General features: G+C 45.1%; 1 protein-coding gene and 1 long non-coding RNA gene across 5 annotated transcripts; one reads left to right on the top strand and one right to left on the bottom strand.

Annotated features, from left to right (window-relative positions):
• The first annotated feature begins 5618 nt into the window (after positions 1 to 5618).
• On the top strand, positions 5619 to 11208 carry LOC139360007 (uncharacterized). 2 transcript variants are annotated; one of them, XR_011616864.1, is made up of 5 exons: positions 5619 to 5694; positions 9973 to 10123; positions 10234 to 10370; positions 10447 to 10585; positions 11114 to 11208. It is a non-coding gene; the product is annotated as an uncharacterized lncRNA (long non-coding RNA). The 2 variants fall into 2 exon arrangements; XR_011616863.1 differs by lacking the exon at positions 5619 to 5694 and having other exon boundaries at positions 9815 to 10123.
• LOC105497869 (S100 calcium binding protein A10) lies at positions 8058 to 19923 on the bottom strand. 3 transcript variants are annotated; one of them, XM_071085263.1, is made up of 4 exons: positions 19770 to 19904; positions 19295 to 19370; positions 11557 to 11709; positions 8058 to 8467 (listed from the first exon to the last, which is right to left on the bottom strand). In XM_071085263.1, exons 3-4 carry the CDS (start codon positions 11686 to 11688, stop codon positions 8306 to 8308), a joined length of 294 nt encoding a protein of 97 aa, XP_070941364.1. In that variant the 5' UTR covers positions 11689 to 11709; positions 19295 to 19370; positions 19770 to 19904; the 3' UTR covers positions 8058 to 8305. The 3 variants fall into 3 exon arrangements, with proteins under 3 accessions (XP_070941364.1, XP_011767690.1, XP_011767691.1); XM_011769388.3 differs by lacking the exon at positions 19295 to 19370 and having other exon boundaries at positions 19770 to 19923; XM_011769389.3 differs by lacking the exons at positions 19295 to 19370; positions 19770 to 19904 and adding an exon at positions 19031 to 19169.
• Positions 19924 to 20534: the final 611 nt, after the last annotated feature.

The following is a 20534-nucleotide window of genomic DNA, read 5'->3' as shown; positions in this document are numbered from 1 at the left end:
TACAGATACTCTTACATCTGCGTTACAAATGAAACAGGCTTAAGGAGGTCAAGTGACTTGCTCAGGCCACAGGGTATGTGGTGAAGCAAGAATTTAAACTCAAATATTTCTGACTCCAAAGCACTTGTTCTTTCAACAAAGCATTGCTTCAGGTAGCTTGGGGATAGGAAAGGATCTGCTGGTTGGAGCATTAATTATGAGGCTTTGTAATATCCTCTGGCAGATAACTTGCCTCCCAGGATTATGTCTTTCTTCTTTCAACTTCCTGAACTTAGAAACAGTTACAGGACTAATCTAGTCAATATTTATATAGTGCCAACTATATGCCAAACATTATTCTAGGTGCTCTAGGATAGTAACTTAATCCTAATTATATTATTATCTCCATTTTACAGAGGATAAAATTGAGGCACAGAGAGGTTAATTTGCTCAAGATCACACAGCTTGTAAATATCAAAGTCAGAATTTGAACCCAGAAATCTGGCTTCTGACCTGAGTCTATGCTCTTAAACAATTATGCTATTGCCCCTCAGTCAGGGACAATTAGTCTCTGGTGAAGAGAATGCCTAGACTTGATTCTCAATTCTGATTTTCTAACTTCTTCCCCATGGACTAAACAGTTGTTTGGCTAAAGGCATAGACTTTAATTTCAGACCTGGATATGAACCACACTTCACCACCTAAAAAGTTGTGTGGCCTTCAACAAATTACTTCTCTACAGCTCAGTTTCTTAATCTGTAATGTGGGGCCAATAAGAATATTCAACTCAAAGAGTCACTGTGAGGATCAAATGAGATAAAGCATGTTAAGAGCTCAGCAGAATGTGTGGTCCATAGATAAGCCTGGGCTTAAGGGACCCTGGAGATGACATTTTCATCTATCTCATTCTTCCATTCCTGTTTTAGTACTCTCATCCGAACTTTAGCTTCTCTTACCATGGATTACTACCATATGCACTTAAAACCTTTAAAAATCACATTAATATATAATTATTAAAACAATGCTTGTTTACTAAACATAGAAAAGTTCTTAAAAATATTTTAGGCCGGGCGCGGTGGCTCAAGCCTGTAATCCCAGCACTTTGGGAGGCCGAGACGGGTGGATCACGAGGTCAGGAGATCGAGACCATCCTGGCTAACACGGTGAAACCCCATCTCTACTAAAAAATACAAAAAACTAGCCGGGCGAGGTGGCGGGCGCCTGTAGTCCCAGCTACTCAGGAGGCTGAGGCAGGAGAATGGCGTAAACCCGGGAGGTGGAGCTTGCAGTGAGCTGAGATCCGGCCACTGCACCCCAGCCTGGGCGACAGAGCAAGACTCCGTCTCAAAAAAAAAAAAAAAAAAAAAAAAAAAAAAATTTTAAAAGCTGCCGGGCGCGGTGGCTCAAGCCTGTAATCTCAGCACTTTGGGAGGCCGGGACGGGCGGATCACGAGGTCAGGAGATCGAGACCATCCTGGCTAACCCCGTGAAACCCCGTCTCTACTAAAAAATACAAAAAACTAGCCAGGCGAGGTGGCAGGCGCCTGTAGTCCCAGTTACTCGGGAGGCTGAGGCAGGAGAATGGCGTAAACCCGGGAGGCGGAGCTTGCAGTGAGCTGAGATCCGGCCACTGCACTCCAGCCTGGGCGACAGAGCGAGACTCTGTCTCAAAAAAAAAAAAAAAAAAAAAAAAAAAATTTTAAAAGCTATGAATTATGTTAAACATTATAACTTTATTAAATTTGTTTTTTGTATTTTTTGAGGCAGGGTCTTGCTCTGTCACTTAGGCTGGAGTGCAGTGGTGCCATCATAGTTCACTGCAGCCTTGAACTCCTCAGCTCAAGTAACTCCCCAGGCCAGATGAACTCCCCAGGCCAGACGCCTTGTCCTCCCAGCACTGCCCTGCCCATAGTGGATCTTCCTCTCTGTTCTTTCCCACCTGAATCCTTCTTTCACACAACCCCTAACCTGCAGAGCTAACACCAACATTTACCACTCACTGATATTCTTTTAACTCACATATATTGTTAAGTATTGTTGCTTTGAAATGAAGTCTTATTCCACGAGACTGTAAACTTTGTATGTCAGTGACCACATTTCCTATGTAATTTGCTACTTTCTATGGTGCTTTAAATCATATCATTGAAGGGAAATTTTAATTTGTAAGTTTGTAATATGACCAAGACAGAGTCCTCCCTGCAGAGAGCAAAGCTGAATCACCCTCTCCTCCTAGAAAAACAGGCTTGAGGCTAAGTGCTTCTAATGCTCATCAGGGCCTTAATGGCAATGCCCAGAAGAGATTGAAGGGAGTAGCCTGAGCTTTTGCAGGAAGAGCCGGCAATACAGGGGCTGCTTGTTGTTTAGCTGCTTTGGGTAACATGGCAAATATGATTTTTACACTGAGCAGGTCAAGTTCTGTGTTGAGAGCTAACTGAAATTATTTTCCCCCTTATTGAAAGGACAACGTAACGATGCTAAAGAAAACATTGATGCCGGGCGCGGTGGCTCACGCCTGTAATCCCAGCACTTTGGGAGGCCGAGGCAGGCGGATCACAAGGTCAGGAGATCGAGACCACGGTGAAACCCCGTCTCTACTAAAAATACAAAAATTAGCCGGGCGCGGTTGTGGGCGCCTGTAGTCCTAGCTACTCGGGAGGCTGAGGCAGGAGAATGGCGTGAACCAGGGAGGCGGAGCTTGCAGTGAGCCGAGATCGCGCCACTGCACTCCAGCCTGGGCGACAGAGCGAGACTCCGTCTCAAAAAAAAAAAAAAAAGAAAACATTGATAACATGACTATTTCCATGTTATGAAATTTATTTTCATGTTATATAACCCCTTCCAGACTTTGCCCACTTTCATGCATTTATTTTTATTTTTTCTTTGAGATGGAGTCTTGCTCTGTTGTCCATGCCGGAGTGCAGTGGCATGATCTCGGCTCACTGCAACCTATACCTCCTGGGTTCAAGTGATTCTCCTGCCTCAGCCTCCCAAGTAGCTGGGAGTACAGGTTTGCACCACCACTCCCGGCTAATTCCCACTTTTAAAAAAAATGTAAATTTGTAATATGCATTTAAAAAAACATACAATAGCTGCCGTTAGAGTGAACATAGCATTTTTCAGATGAGTTGGAATCTCAGTGGGAAACTGGATGAACTAATGTTGTATCAGATGCCTTTCTCACCTAGATGCTGTGGCCCTATCATCTTGATTTTTCTTCCCTTTCAATTTTGGCATGACTTGCCAGAGGTCAAATTTTTTTCCTCTGTACTTAGAGCTTCTCAGAAAGATAAAAGTGAATCCCCACCCTGCTTTATCTTTTGTAGGCAGAATGTGATTGGAATGTGAGCAATGGAGAAAAGTGGGTTGAACATTCACAAGAACATACTGTCTGATTGTCTCCTTTGAGACAAGGGCATCTCTTTTTCCCAAAGGAGTAGTAATAACCCAAACCTAGGACCTGTAGAGATTTTTATTGAGCAACCTCGCCCACAACATATCCTTGATTCTTTCCATTTATCATTCCTTTAACACCTCCTACCTGTCCTATCCCACCTACACACACTTTCTGCAGTGAACACATGCCACTTTAGACATGCTGGATTCTACGTGGCCTCTTGAGTTTTCTGCGTCCTGGACATTCCTTTGCTCCATCATTACTATGTCCAGGGATGCAGCAGAGAAGAGTGGTTAAAATCTTAGACCACCTGTGTTCAAATCCTGCCTCCACCTTGGTCAAATCACCTGTAAAGTGGGAACAGTAATAGTACCGACTTCATAGTTGTTGGAAGGAACAAACAAGTTAATACTTGTAAAGCACTAGAACAGAGCCTGCAATGTAGTAAGAACTCAGTGTTGGTATCCAAATTTAAATTTCTTCCAATCTTCAAAGACCAGATAACATCTTATCTCTTACACAAAATCTTCTCTGACTAGCCTCATCTAACCCATGAAATCTCTTACTCTTCTGAAAGAATAACACAGTTGATAGTTAATTTACTCAAATAGCACCTTGAGACAACTGCAGAATACAGGCTGCTCTGCCTATGGAGTTGCCGGTTTTTATTCCTTTCCTTGCTTTTCACTTTACTCTAAAAAAGAAAAAAGAAGAAGAAGGAAAGGAAAGAAAGGGAAGGAAGGAAGGAAGGAAGGAGACTATCTTGATATTTGGGTTTAAATCTTAAAACAGTAAGTGCTGTGGGACTTTGAGGGAGTTACTTAAGTCTCAGTTTTGTCATCTGTAAAACGGGTATTATAATACCTTAACAGGGTTATTGTGAGGTCCAAGTAAGATAAATGCTTAAAAAGTATCTCATACAGGTCCTGACTCATAGTAGACCCTCAATAAATATACATGCTCTTTCAAAGTATATTATTTAAAATTTTATGGATTGTGAAAGTGCAAGTGCATATAGGTGGGCTAGGAAAGAACTGCATAGAAAATTAAGATAATATAGCACTGTATATAAAGAAAATTATAAAATAGTCTCATAAACATCTTTCTGGAGCAACAATTTCCCCAGCCAGTAACTCCTACTCTGGAAACTAAACACAGCTGGCTGTATTCCCTTTAGTTTCTCTCTCTCTCTCTCTCTCGCTCGCGTTCTCTCTTTCTCTCTCTGTGTGTGTGTGTGTGTGTGCAGGCATGCACTCAAGCAGACACGCATATTTAGAAAAGAAAGGAATTCTATTATATACCAATTTTGCAGTCTGCTTTACTTTACATAGACATTTCCCCATCTCATTTAATATTTTTCAAAGTGAGGGTTTTGATGGGCCATATAGCATCCCGTGTACATCTAAACAATCTAAACATAACTTATTTAACCATGGCCTCATTGTTGGACACTGAAGTTTTCTTTAGGTTTTAGCTATTCTAAATAATGCTGCATCAAATAGCTTTGTATATGAATATCATATGTATTTTTGATTATTTTGCTAAGATAAATTCTTAGGAATAGAAATACTGGGTCAAAGAAAACACATTAAAGGATTCAGGTACAGATTGCCAACTTTTGCCTTTCTGAAAGGTTGTATAAATTACATACCTATCAACAGTGACCACAGGTGCCCATCACGTCTCCCTTGCCAATGCTCTGTTGTGTTGTTAGTTAACTTTTTGTCTGCTTTATCTATTATCTTTCAATTTAGAGTGTAATCTTCTTGAGCAGGCACTGTGGTCATCTGCTTCTTCGTACCTGCCTTTTATACAGAACATTGCTTGGTGCCATTCACACAGTAGCCCTTGTTAATATTTGCCAAGTGAATGAATTTCTACTCACAACTATCCCTGTGGGGTTAAGAGCTGGAGAAGACTTGAACAATCACTTTCAAATTGGTCAAATTTGAAAGAGAGAGGTTTGTAGAGTTGTCCTCGGTCTCCTAGTGAGATGGGTTAGGCAGAAAACTATGAAATCACAGGTAGTTGGCCGCTGTTCAGGGGACTTGGACAAGGGAGTGGGTCCAAGAGAGAAAAAGGATGTTTTTCAGGGTCAGCTCTGCAGCGGGTTTGAAACTGACTTTTTGCACTGCTGTTCATTCTTTTTTCATAACTGGGTGTGGGGAGGGGCGGGATCTACTTTTTACAACTCAGCCATGTAGCAGAATGAGTGGAATTTTCCAGATGGTTCCTCTCGATGACTGTTGGCATAATGGCAGTTTTTCCCCCTGGGAGCCATTGGGCTGCAACCCCTGAAGCCTAGACAGCAGTTTCAGCAGGTCAGATTGTGGGATCCGTGTGTTTTTGTTGGCCCAAAGAGCCATGTGGGATTTCAAGCCATAAATACCATTTTTATTTTCCTCATACAGCTCCCTACTAAATGCTTTGAGCAATGAGGCCAAAGTGAGGAAGGTGTCATAACCCTTCCCCTAAACACACATACACATCCGTCCCAAATACAGTGACTCAGATCATTCCCTGGCACTGGGCGCCTTTCTGAATGAGAGTCTGGGGTAATCTGCTGGGAATAACATATTGCTTCAGAATTGTTGTGAATCTACATACCCACTGTGAAGAGGAGTTGATGCTTCCTTTCTCCTACACTGAGAGCCTCCCTCCTCCTGGGATAGTTGTGTTTTTGTTTTCAGGTAAAAGAGGCTTAGAGTGTGAAAGTTTGCTATAGATTTCAGGACATGTGAGCGCATAATAATATCTCCCTCTTATAATTTTCCCTGTTCATTTGTGAGTTGACCACTAATCTTCCTAATACCCAGTAAACATAGTTGCCCAGGAGGCAGGTAAGCCAAAGGGGTGAATCTGGACTGACACAAATTCTCATGGATGTGAGATTGCCTTACTGTGGTGGGCCAGGTTGTTGTTTTCTTGTCTCTGTATCTATTACAGATGTTATCTTCCAGATCCTCCTTTCCTTAGAGCCACAACTTCTTTAACTTCCAGGTTGGAAGACTTCGCGTAGGATTGGAATTGTCACTGTGGTAGAATCAGTCGCTGGTGTGCAAAGGTTGGAAAATGTTAGCACTTTATTTCCCCGAGTCCCTTGCGGTTAGGAATTTGTTGTGGTTGAGGCATCTGCACCTGGTTGAGACTTGGATATGAGAGCCCAGCCATATGTGGAAAGAGGGAGGGTGATGAGATGTGCGTTTGCTTGTGCAGACTGTGCCATGGTTGTGTGGTTCTGGAGCAGCCAGCTATGGCGATGGCTCCTCATTCAGCAGGCAGCTTCCTGAGCCAGCAGCTCCTTGGCGGCCCAGTTCTGTAGCATGGGTTTGGAAGTCATTCCTGGAGTCAATCCAGAGTCACTTCCTTTAACTTATCAACTCCCCTCCTTCATTAATAATCTTGTAATAAACCCCTTTGTAAACTTGCTGATACAATGCTTCAGCTGCAAAGCTATCATTTGTTTTACATTGTTCATTTGTTGACGGAGATAAAATCGTTGGAATGTTTTCCTTGACTTTGATTTTATTATGGATTTCTTTCTACCAAGCTAGTTTTGAACTATCCTGTTCTCTTTGCATGCTTTTCCTTGTGACTATCAATAACCTTATATTGCACCTTTTCCCAGAGTGAGATGGAAGTTTTTCCCAGAGTTATATTGATGTGTCCAATCATAAAAGTAAATATTCCAGGCCTGGTGCGGTGGCTCACGCCTGTTATCTCAGCACTTTGGGAGGCTAAGGCGGGTGGATCACAAGGTCAGGAGATCGAGACCATCCTGGCTAACACGGTGAAACCACGTCTCTACTAAAAATACAAAAAATTAGCTGGGCATGGTGGCGGGCGCCTGTATTTCCAGCTACTCGGGAGGCTGAGGCAGGAGAATGGTGTGAACCCGGGAAGGCGGAGTTTGCAGTGAGCCGAGATCACACCACTGCACTCCAGCCTGGGAAACAGAGAGCAGGACTCCGTCTCCAGAAAAAAAAAAAAAAAAGTAAATATTCCATCTTCTTTGACCTATTTAATTTACTTGGAACAATGCTATGTGCCAATTCATGGAAGTCATGTATCACTTCTCCATAAAAGCATACAGTACTGTGTTATTCATAAGCATACAGCATGTGATGCACATATACCCTGTGCCTAACAGGCACAAAAAAAGGGCTAGGAGAAACATTTTGCATTGTCTATCAAGACATTAGTACTGACACTTCATTTTCAAAAAAAATGCACTGCCCCGTATGTAAGTCATGCCTACCGCATTTCCTGACATCTGAGAGTTGACTTAATAGATGCTAATGTGATGTTATTACCAAGGTGTCAAGTTACACCCTCTCCTCGATTGGTTCTCCTAGTTCTGCCTTAGGTTTGCTGACACTTTGCTATGAAAAACGATTCAGACATTGCAGGCATGCAAAGTCCTGGCTAGAAAAGCACTGATTTAACTGGGCAAAACTGTGCCCAGTAATTATAAACTTAGAACATATTCCTGTAGAGCCTTCTCCCAATCCTTCAAATAGACACAGCTACAAGGGTAGAACAATTAGAGAAGTCAGACTCCAAGCCTGAATGAAGAGTGTTTTCTCATTTTGCCAGTTCTGTGAGAAGAGCTCTGCTGTGTGCTGGCAAGCTGCCTCTTGGGGAACAAGCATTTCTGAGGGAGCAACAAACATTCTGTCTCAAATTCGGAACTAAAAAAGAACTTTATTTATTGAGGGCAAGGGGATGCAAACAATACAAAAATCAAAAGCTTATCTGGTATTTAACTTTCCTTTCTCAGCTTGTCAAATGGGAGTTAGATTTTATTTTTACATTTGCTAAGGGTCCTGATCTGCTCATGAAATCCTTCTATGGGGGAAGCTGTGGGGCAGATTCCTCAAGCGACCCTTTGGGACAACTCTTATCAGGGAGGAGGGAATTGCTCGTTTCTGCCTACTTCTTTCCCTTCTGCTTCATGTGTACTACAAAATAGTCATTGCATGCAATGGTGAGGCCCGCAATTAGGGAAAAGAAGCTCTGGAAGCCCACTTTGCCATCTCTGCACTGGTCCAGGTCCTTCATTATTTTGTCCACGGCCAGAGGGTCTTTTTGATTCTGAAAAACAAAGAACAAAGGCAAGAAATATTGAAGGTTGCAATGATGAGCTTATTTGATTTGTACTGCTGAGAACTGTGTACATACCTCCCAATTACTTGAGCTCTTGTTTTAGGTCATAAGCAACCTTTGGAGGTCATCTAAATGTATTTTTCTTTTTTTGCCTTGAGGGAGCATTTCAGAAATTTCATAGTTAGATTCTGCCTAAGAACCACCCTAAGTTCCTCATTTTGTGGTTTAAACTTACATTCTCTTATTAAAATTTTATTCCCAGTAGCATGGTCAAATCCCTTGCAAAGGAAACTCCTTATGAAAAGCTATTTTGGATTTAGGGAGTAAGTTTTCGATCACTGTCCTATGGATTTTAAAGAAGTGCTAATGATGCCATGGATTGTTTTAGGTTTGGAGAAGACAGCTCTCATTCTTCTTGGCACAGCTGAGGCCAAGCTAGTGCGGCTTCATATTGTATTAGCCACGTCATGCTGAGTGAACCACTTAGTGGGCCGTTGTGTATCAACGATGAATTGAGGAGGTTGGACTATAATGTTTCTAGAATCCTTCCATTCTTTGAATTGGTAAGTCTATGCCATCCTATACTCTTCACTGGACGTTGTACATCGGACCAGTTTCAAAAGGAGTATGTGTGATGGAGTCTTAAACTCCCCATGGCTCTCAGTGCCTAGTAAGAATGTGTGGGACAGAGATGGGAAGGCAAGATCCCCTTTGATTTTATCTGGCTTCCATGGTGATTGGCTTTTGGCTTCATCACTCGTTTTTGTAGTGATGCTGGTCAGAAGTGGTAAGCTGTGGTTTTTCCTGTAGGGTCCATGCCATCAACCAGAGAGAGAAATATGGCCTGTTTAGGTTGTTAAAGGGCTCAGGTCAAGTATTTATGAATTCTGATGACTATATTCATGAGTGAGAGAAATGATACACAGTGTTTCAAGAGTGCACTAGATGTTTCTAAATAGCACTCGGAAATTCCTAAAAGTATAGCAGCAGCATTTCCCACATAAGCACTGCAAACTCCTACTCTAGCTAAACCCGCTCTATGCAGCTCTTGGTGGGTTTCGGCTAATTCTGGCTTCACCCTCAGCTTCCTGGCTATGGTCAGAATGAGTGCAATCTGGATGACATAAGGGGTCTACTTTAGAAACATAACGCTCTGTTAATGCAGTGAGTGTAGGTGTTTCCGGAATTATGACTCTGTGCCTGGAATAAATCACCCTGCCATGTTTAGTGCTCCACACTACATATACCCTTTATGTGTCTCATGCCACAAAACCTTTAGGAAGAAAGGGTCTGTGTCTTATGTGATACTCACTCGGGCTTCTAACAACACTCTTAACAAGTGTTTAGCATACTGAGAATGCCTTTGTCCATAGGACGGGCAGGCTTACAATGAGCACATTTTGTCCTTGCGTCTTAAATGCTTGTCTTGACTGATCATAGAAAGTGAAAGTGACCTTGCAGATAATTATGTCCAGCCTTCTCCAATTTTACAGGGGAGAAACTGAAGACTAGACAGCTGAAGCAACCTGCCCGTTGTTAGTTAAGGCAGAGCCAGATCTTCTAACTCCTGGTCTGGGGCTACATCACAGGACTCTACAAAAGCAGAGGACCTGCATATTCCAGCTCATTTTGGGATAGCATTAGGTAATAACTCTCTGAGAGAGTAGTTAGGCTATTTATATCTGCTTATTTAACTGATATTGATGCTATGTGAATTATAGTATACTAAAAAGCCTCGTGTTTATTGATTGCAGGAGTCAGGGGGGCTTGACTAACGTGCTATTTACGAGGCAGATGACAAGAGGCAGGACCCAACCTTTTACCGTATCTCCTCTCACCCTTTAGAGGTTAATGCATTACTCAACACCAAGCACAGAAACAATCTTTTCAGGTAACTACCATTTTGGTAGGGAAAGAAGGGCTTGCATTTCAGCCTACTATTTTGTCATGCAGTGTTTCACCTTCAGTTGAATCCAACAGCCATCTCTCAAGAACCTGGAACATAAAAGGACAACTGTGCCTTGTGGCCCCATGTCCTGAGTCATGTATCTGAGCTAATGGCAGAGTCCTCTTCTCGGTCTTCATGCATCTCTCAGTCTGTCAAAGGTGAGACATAAACTCAAACTGCTCCTGTGCTGTCAGAGCATTATTACGTGAAAAGCAGTTATTTCTGGAGTGACATGTGCCTCTCATTCAGTAGATGACTGACACTGCTCCTTTCAGTATTAGAAAAAGTAAAAACAATCCCTTTATCTGAAGAGATTTAAGAAGTGAGATTCAAGTTGCTCAAAATGGAATGTGACCAGGACGTGGCATCTCCACCACCAGGTTTTTGGACCTGAAGATAGCCATTTTCTGGTTGACTACTCTTTTGTGAAAAGCTTTCTTTCTCCCAACTCTGTCCCCAACATCATCACAACAGACACAGATAACCAGATGGGATTTTCCAACAAACAGCTCACATCGTAGTTATTTGTATGTAGTCTTATTTCACCTGCAGACTGTAAGCTCCTTGAAGGCTGGCGCCGTGTCTTCATTACTTTCTATTTCCTCAACAGTATCTTACAAATAGCAGGTACTCAATATTATTTAATAAATGAATGAATGACCTCATTCATTCCTTCCTTCCTTCAGGTGACTACATTCATTCATTTACTAGTGGTGACCTCCACAGGGAAGGGATGGAAACAAGAAGGAAAAGGAACCAAGGCCTAGAAGCACTGAATTTTTTTTTTTTTTTTTTTTTTTTGAGACGGAGTCTCGCTCTGTCACCCAGGCTGGAGTGCAGTGGCCGGATCTCAGCTCACTGCAAGCTCCGCCTCCCAGGTTCACGCCATTCTCCTGCCTCAGCCTCCCGAGTACCTGGGACTACAGGCGCCTGCCACCTCGCCCAGCTAAGTTTTTGTATTTTTAGTAGAGACGGGGTTTCACTGTGTTACCCAGGATGGTCTCGATCTCCTGACCTCGTGATCCGCCCGTCTCGGCCTCCCAAAGTGCTGGGATTACAGGCTTGAGCCACCGCGCCCGGCCAGCACTGACTTTTATGTCTGGTTCTTTGTAAGCCTTTCAACACTTACTTCCAAAAATCCAGGAAACTCCTTTTCCATGAGTACTCTCAGGTCCTCCTTTGTTAAGTAGCCTTTATCCCCCGCGAATTTGTGAAATGTAAACATCATGGTTTCCATGGCATGCTCCATTTGAGACGGCATTTTGGTGTGGTCTGTTGAAGCCTATTAAAGGATGTAAAGAAACAGGGTCTACATTAACTTCTTTTGGCAGACTTTATGAATGAATTTATTTTTTTTTAAATTGAAAGATAATATTGTATGTATTTAACGTGTACAACATGATGTTTTGAGGTATATATACATTGTGGGATGACTGAATCTAGCTAATTAACATATGCATTACCTCACATAGTTAGCACTTTTGTGGTGAGAACACTTAGCCACTCTTAACTATTTGTCAAGAATACAATACATTGTTATTAACTACAGTCACATTGTTGTTCAGTAGATCTCTTTTTTTTTTTTTTTTTTTTGAGACGGAGTCTGGCTCTGTCACCCAGGCTGGAGTGCAGTGGCGCGATCTCGGCTCACTGCAAGCTCCGCCTCCCGGGTTTACGCCATTCTCCTGTCTCAGCCTCCCGAGTAGCTGGGACTACAGGCGCCCGCCACCTCGCCCGGCTAGTTTTTTGTATTTTTTAGTAGAGACGGGGTTTCACCGTGTAGCTGGGACTACAGGCGCCCGCCACCTCGCCCGGCTAGTTTTTTGTATTTTTTAGTAGAGACGGGGTTTCACCGTGTTAGCCAGGATGGTCTCGATCTCCCGTCTCGGCCTCCCAAAGTGCTGGGATTACAGGCTTGAGCCACCGCGCCCGGCCAGTAGATCTCTTAAACTTATTCCTCCTAACTGAAATTTTGTATCTTTTGACTAACATTGCCTCAACATCACTCCAGTGCAATCACCCCAGCCCATTCTATTCTTCAGTTCTATGAAATTCAGTGTTTAAGATTCCACATGAGTGAGATCATCTGGTAATTGTCTTTCTGTGCTTGGCTTATTTCACTAAGCATAATGTCCTCCAGGTTCATCTAGGTGGGTTTACATTAACTTTTAAGCCATATGTATTGCCAACCTTTTTAGGATAATTGGAATGATGGAGATGAGATCATTCATCTGATCCTCTCCAGCTTTAAAATTCAGTGAATGAATCTAAGAGCCAGACCACCCTAGTCTGGGTCTCTTGTTGGTAGAAATAGACACCTCAGGTACTGGTGCTGTAAATAAAGGGGTTTATCTAACTCCAGCTAATTTGCATAAATAACCTAATAAAGAACAGAAACTCTAATCATTTAGAAAAGCAAGATCAGTGTTCCTCTTTTTTTTTTTTTTGAGATGGAGTTTCACTCTTGTTGCCCAGGCTGGAGTGCAGTGGTGTGATCTCGGCTCACTGCAACCTCCGCCTCCCAGGTTCAAGCGATTCTTCTGCCTCAGCCTCCCGTAATCTCCTGTAATCTCTCAGCTGGGATTACAGGCACCCGCCACTACGCCTGGCTAATTTTTTGTATTTTTAGTAGAGATGGGGTTTTGCCATGTTGGGCAGGCTGGTCTCAAACTCTGACCTCAGGTGATCTGCCCACCTCGGCCTCCCAAAGTGCTGGGATTACAGGCGTAAGCCATTGCGCCCAGCCCAGTGTTCCTCTTTTTACTGACAAAGCACCTACTGAAAGAACAGATAGTTCATAATTTCTCTTGGCACTAGTAAATGGGATTCTTAGATATGGCTGATACTAACAATACACACAGTCAAGCCTGGTGAATATTAAAACTTCAACCTTCTAAGCTTAACGTGGTAACTTGGTTCAGTCTGATTCTAGGGTTTAGAAATCTGCTTACAAATGAATTTATCTGCTGGGTATATATGTATTCTTTACTAAAGTTCTGAACTTGTTATTTATTGCAATAAAGACAGCTGCATCTCTGGCAGTAAAATGCAGTTGATCTACCCAAATAAAAAAACTACTCAAAGTCCATTGTCTACTTCACTTGAGAAGCAACAAGTAATACTATAACCTAACTCATTTGAGGGTCTTCTATGTTTTTAGTGACACTAGACAGATGCGCTGCTCTCACAGTCTGGGGTACACTGGGAGAGCAAGAGCTTTCATCATGAAGCATTTACAAGAAAGGAAAGGAAACATGTCAGATCATTACATTCAGGCATAATGAACTAGGGGTATATGTCTCATCAAGACCCAGTATGTGGTACTTAATAGAACCTCAGTGAATTTTGGCTTAATTGGAAGGAATCATCTGGCCAGAACAGATAAGCTTTGGCTAATATCATCTAAAATCACTACTGGATAGGAAACAGGTGAACACAAATGGAGACTGTAATATAGCACTAAAAAATAAAAATAAATAAATCACAAGAATACGCTTTGAGTTTAGATTGAAGGGCTGGCAAATTCCTCTGCTGAAGAACTCTAACAGGAACCTGAGACATAATTTGGTCTGGTTCCTGTCTCTGAGAGATGCCTATTCAACACTGATTCTCAAATGCTTTCTTTTACAGAGGAGAAGGTGGAGTTGGTAAACATGAGGATTGAGCAATTAACACTTAAGAATTGTAAATTCTACCCATTAATCTCCAGAAAAGTATGGGAACCAGCAGGCCAAAGAATGCTATAAATCAAAATCTGGCATGAGTCATCTGAAAGGCAGTTAGTTATCTTGGAGAGAGCTGCAAATTAATGCTTCAGGGTCTGCTGTGAGATGAATTCCAGGGGAACCACACCCTTTTCCTTCTCTTCTGACACAGCTCAGATCTGGCTCATCCCCCATCCCTCATATGGGCTTCAGATGGCAGTGGGCTTACAGAGAGTCTGCCTTGCCTAGATTGGTACTCCAAGTCCAGCAATTTAAGAGAACTGAACTGGGCGAGTCACCTCTGGGAGAAGGACATGGGATCTCACCCCAGTTCTTAAATAACTCAGGAAAGGAGTCAGACACCACAGAGGTTTAAAAATAACTGTGCTCAAGTTCAGAGCAGCAGAGCACTTCAGGATCAATTCCCAAAGATCCCAGAAATTGGAACTGGGTGGGGTACCTAGTTTACCTTTTTCAGATGACAGGGCAGAAGGAAAGTGCAGAATTAAGAAAGGGAATGCAGCAGGGTAAGGACCTCTAAATTTTAAAAAGGCGAATTTAGGAGCTCCTAAGAAATACAAGTTGTCAGTCAAGGAAATCCTGGCCACCCTTGAGTATCTTCTTCAAGAGAGCAAGTGAGTGCTCAGGTCTGAAGTCACTCAGTCCCATGTCTCTCTTGCCCACAGCCATTACGAAGTGATGGAGCTTCCCTCTCTGAAGTTACATCCTTCTCCCACTGTGTCCTCCCCTCCCCTCCTCCCCCAGCGGTTTTATTCAGTGGATGGATTATGAATACTGCAGCCAGCTGACTCCCTATGTGTCCAGTAGACCTTCTGCAATAAGGATGCAGAGTAGGGGCTAGCCAGGAGGTGAAAATAGCATTGAAAACTAGGGGGGAAGCCTTTGTCTCCTCAGTAACCAGTGCCCCAAAGGGCACTGACCAGGGCCACAGCAAGGAACTCTGTTTTGAAGGAGCTGCACACTGGCTTTAAAATAAGACAAAGTAAAGGGGGAAATGTTGTGATTAAAACTGTTCTCTTGGCTAGAGGATGAATCATGACTGCAGCCAACAGTTACCCGATTGAGTCAGCCCTGCCTGGCCCTCCGTTCTTGGGTAGGGCTTGCCTGGGCAGGGCTGTCTGCAACACTGACTGTTAGCCGCTAAAACTGAAGCTCTTCAGGGACTTCAATCTGGCATTTCCACCCTCTCCTAGCCACCCTGCAAGCTCTATTCCTGGGCAGATGTGGGCTTCCTGCATCCTGGTTAGACACACTTTGACAGGAGGGCTCGGGGCTGGGGTTGAGAGGCAGCAGTGTCCCTTCTATTCCCAATAACTTACTCTTGTACCTGAAACATTCAATTCCATTAAATTGTTTACTCGTCTGACTGAGATTTAAGCTTCTCTTGATCAAGAACTACAAATTATTCTGCTTTTATTCATGGAGCACTATATAACTGTTATGTGCATAAATGAACCACACGATCCCTTGGGCAGTGGCTGAGGTACAGGTGTCATTACCCAGGACTAGGCTGAAAGCCTTGTAGCTCAGAGCTCAGGAGGACAATGTGAGAGCTGGGAAGGGCCAGGAAAGGGGCCCCAAAAGTGTTCAACTATGAACGGAACAGCAGAGTACACAGGAGTGCACATTCCATATGCAAAAGGAAAAATACGTGTCCTGCTAAACAGGTCTAGTCAGAATGACATGACTGTGCTCCTTCTCTTCTAACACTTGCTGTTTTCTCATGTTTCATTCATCCTGTCTTCTACTTTATGCTTTTCTAGTGCTGCTGTCTCACTGCTGAGCTCCACAGGATATAACAGCCTTGCTGTCCACTCACCTTTTATTGAATTATTCTATTCTGATGCCTATACATGCCCTCTACACGTTTGCCTGAGCAACAGGTCTTAAGAAGGGAGGCTGAGACATCTTTCTCTGCATAGTTTTCTCTACAGAAAACAATTCTGGACTCCACAAATGTAGTTACCATAGGAGGAATTCAATTTTCCATTTTTAGGTTCTCCTACCCTGAGCACCTACTTTGAATGTCCCAGACATGGTGTTAGGCATGAGGGTGTTCACACACACATGCACCCACGCACACACACAAAGCTCTCCATGGTGCTTGCCTTTGAGGCGTTCACCAGCTAACGGAATATTATTAAAGCATTTGGCCTGAATTCTAGTTATTTGTGTTTCTGTTTCTTTCCTCACTAGGTTGCAGGTTTTCTGAGCAGGGTCCCAGTAGCCAGTGCCCCAGCCCTCACAGAGCCTGCTCAATGAATTGTTAAGAAATTGATAATAATGTATTTTGGTTTTCCTGGGAGTAGCAGGGAAGCAGGAGTCCTCCTCAGAAAAGTATCTGCTCCTGAACAATCTCAAATGTTTGCTTTGGACCTATGCCCAGATCCTAGCTGCAGTTTCAAAGAGGACACTTCTGAAGAGTGAGTCGGACTCACTCTTTGCTCCTCTGTATCTTGTCCATACCCTAGTTTTCTTACAGCCCACCCAGAAAATAAACGGCAGAGCATCAGTAAAAACAAACATCTGTTATTTAAAATGTTTGAGGTTTCCTTCCTTTCGCTTTGGAAATTTTGGATTTTTAAAAATTGAACCCAGAAGGCATTCCTGAATTTGATCTCTGAAGGAAATTCAGAAAAAAATGAGTTGAAGCAATGGATCTGGATCCAGTCTGTCTCTCTCACCTCTCACCAAATAAAACTTGCCCACTAAAGAACTGGGCAGCAAAGGAAAGTTTCAGATGCAATTCAATAGGAAGAAAGATCTTGGAAGAAACCTCCTCCAATCTAACCGAGTACATCAATTTTTCCTTAAAGAATGCTCAGGCATCATCTTGATCAGCCAACATAGCTATTGTCACAACTGCTGTTAAATCCTTTGGTAGGATGGGTGGTACATATTTAGTAAAGGGATAGAAAGTGCTGAAAATTGTTTAAAAGAAGTAAATTCTCTTTTTGCTTTTGATGTGAGATTCCTAAATTTGTTGAGTCCCCAGAAAAATGAGAAACTTAAGATGTTAAAATTTTAGTCCAGCTTTCTCAGCACTTTGAGTGCTAATTTATACATTATAACCCTGAAAGAATTCCATTGTTTCTCTCAACTTTACGCTTTAAAAGACTGGACTGTGTCCAAGGGTATACCAAGTGGGTTGTGCTCTACAAAAGTCACATTTTTTGAACTGTCAGTAGAAAGCAGGGAGGCACACAGTCTCAGCTCCACCCAGCTCCGGCCTGACCTCACTGGAGTGGCTGCTTAGGAGGCTGGCCAGAGGCCAGCACACTAGAGGAAAGGGGCCTATCTGATATGCCTGAGAAAAGCTAGGAAGAGCATCACCTAGAAAGCAGGGTGAGACCCAAAAATTGCTTCATGCCCAGTAGACCAAAAAACTGGAAGAACCGATATAAGAAACTCCAAATGGTGGATCAAGGGCCACAGTGAAGAAACTACCCTCTGGCTGTGAAGGAACAAATACACCATTTGCAAGGGATGATTAAACAGAAACTGGATAGGAATCTGTGGGGGCAGGGCCGATTAAGAAACTTCCAATAAGTTATATGAACTAATTCCCACTCCAATCCCTGGCATTATCTTTTGCAATTTGCTGTAACATGTTGGAGGCAAAGATCACTGCCTGGGTGTTTCCATGAGCCTGGCCTCACCTAAAACACACAACATAAAACTTCACTCCTGCAGACTGAAACTCAAGCTTCTGGGGAAAAATACCCGCAACAACAGCAAACCTCTTAACGGGAAAGGCTACCTCCCAAGTAAGGCTGAGGCAGGCTGCCAGGCGCATACTGGCCGATAACGAAAAGCGGCTTCGCCAAGGCCCTACAGATCTAATTATCTGCCCTCACCCGCAATTCAGTCAAGAAACCTCTCCTGCAGACTGGCGGCCAGTCCAGGTGTGACTCACTTCCTCTTGGAAAATGCCCTCTGAGATGGCACAGTTCTCCTTTTCCTTCAGGGAGTGTTCTGTCCAAATCATCCACCGAGAGTATCTGCAACCGGCCACACCCACATGGTCTCACAGCTGAGTCACAGGCCTCAGACCACTAGGAGAATCCTGGAGCCCTTTGTGCTAACCACGCCCTGCAGAAGCTCTCGCAGGGACAGAACCGGGTGGGGGCGGAAGGCGGGGTGGGCTTAATGCATCCCAGAATCTGGCTTAGGGCTCCCCTGTGCTGGCCTGGCTTGGAGCGCTCTGCATTCCGCCCCCAGCCAACAAGGCAGAACTCCTGGTTTCACTTAGGTAGAGCTGGACCAAGGCTGGACAGGGCAGCAGTGTCCACGGCTAGGGGCAGCGCCATTCCTTCGGCCAAAGCACAGGTGGTGAACCAAGTACCAATGGCACGTCTGTCTGTCTCACTGCGCCGGGCCAAATTAATCTATGATTGGAAGATCCTTCATCAAGACTGCTCTTCCTCCATCTCTTTCTGGTTCCACTTATTAAGATAGCAGGGGAACCCTTTCAGCAGAGAAACCACGTCACACAGGGCCCTCTCCCACACATCCCAGCCAAACTGCTTTAGAAAGAAACAAGTGGACCTCCCGCCCTCGGCAGGAAGACCCTTCCCGTCGAGCAGACAACAGGAAGCCCCAACCTGAAACGCCTGTTTGGCCGAGGGACTAAGGGGTACGGAAGGGACGCCCCCAGCTGCCTACTTGTCCTACCCGCGCCCGGTTGGGCCGTCCAGCCGGGACGACGTACGAACATGCAGACCCGGCCTGCGGGCGGAACCCACCAAGAAACACGCCAGCCAGGGCAGGGGCGTGCAGGAGGGGTTCGGTAACCCGAGAGACGAGTGGGAAAGCAGGAAAGGTGGGAGTAAAGCAAGGCAAACATAAAGTGAGGAGGGAAGAGGTTCAGGGGCTCACCACGGTCCCCTCCTAAAGAACAAGTGCCCCCTCCTCTGGTCCGCGTGGGTCTGGGGGTGGCCGCGCCCGGGCCGGGAAGGGGCGCTGCTGGCCTCGTCTGGGTGTGGCCTGGAGCACTAAGCAGTGGATTCCCCACCAGCCGCTCCCCACCCAGCTCCGCGGTGCCCGGGACGCCCCGCGAAGCCGGGTGCGGGGGTTTCCCCGGGCAGCAGGTCCGGGGCTGGGGACTACTCAGGAGGGGCGCGTGGGCCGCGCGGAGCTCACCTTGGCCGAGGCGCGGCGGACGCTGGGCGAGCTGGACGCGGGGCGGCGAGGCGAGCGCGGCTGGCTGTGCGCCTTCCTTAGTACGTGCGGCGGGTGGGGAGAGGGAGGTGGCGCGGGAGCGGGTGGAGCCTGGCGGGCGCTCGGCAGGGCGCTCCCCAGCCCTGTCTCCTCCCCCACTTCCTGCCCCCTACTCCCCCAACCCCGGGCGCGCGGCCCACGCCCTGCCCTCGCTACCGGACCAGCCTCGCTGAGGCCTCGCCCGCCCCAGACAGAGCGTTCTTGTAAACTTCTCTTCAGTAGGAACGGTCCTGCTCTTGAATATTTCAGGGCATCCCCACCCTGGGCCTGCCCTTCCTCTCGGGTTTGGTTTTAGAAAGTGTAGAAATCAAAGAACCCGGCAGTCCTGCGGGTGGGGCACGCTGGCTCAGAACCAGAGGTAACCGGCTCTGTGGGCACCTACGAGTCTAGGACTTACTTGCTGGATGACCCTGCAGGGAGTTGCACGTGGAGTCCTATCAACCTCAGAGGCACTATCAGATTAGCCCTAGGAGGTCCGTTCGGGGGTCTCGGCGGCCTGCACTCGTGGCGGGGCGGCACCTCCCCAGAAGCCGGGCTCCCCGCCCCGCCGGCCCGCGAGGTGCCGCAGGGAGGGTGCGGTTTGGCTTGTCAGCACCCAGAGCGTCACAAACCCTTTGTTGAACAGGGGATTTACCCCTCTTGTGGCTTCACTTGATCAATAGTTCAGTTTCAGTGTGGCTAATAGTGGTAAAAACTGGCCGGGCGCGGTGGCTCACGCCTGTAATCCCAGCACTTTGGGAGGCCGAGGCGGGCAGATCACCTCAGGTCAGGAGTTCAAGACCAGCCTGGCCAACATGGTGAAACCTTGTCTCTACTGATAAAAAAATTAGCCGAGAGTGGTGGTGCGCGCCACCAGGAGACTGAGGCATGAGAATCGCTTGAACCCGTGAGACAGAGGTTGCAGTGAGCCGAGATCGCACCACCGCACTCCAGCCTGGGCGACAGAGTGAGACTCTGTCTCAAAAAAAAAGTTAAAAACTAAGTTTCCAAGGCATTATGCTGTGGTCCTTAAAAGTCCTTTAGAATAATTTTCTGGAATAAATTAAGAGAAAACCTAAGTGTTTCCTAGGGGATGCTTACCAACTCCTCGCCCCTCCCCCTCACTCCCTTTTATTTTAATTGTGACTTAGGGTTAAATACAAACTACTAGCAGCTGTTGGTG

Source organism: Macaca nemestrina, chromosome 1, assembly GCF_043159975.1.
Source record: "Macaca nemestrina isolate mMacNem1 chromosome 1, mMacNem.hap1, whole genome shotgun sequence".
Lineage (NCBI taxonomy): Eukaryota > Metazoa > Chordata > Mammalia > Primates > Cercopithecidae > Macaca > Macaca nemestrina.
The sequence above is the reverse complement of the archived record's forward strand: the minus strand, read 5'-3'. Positions and strand labels throughout refer to the sequence as shown.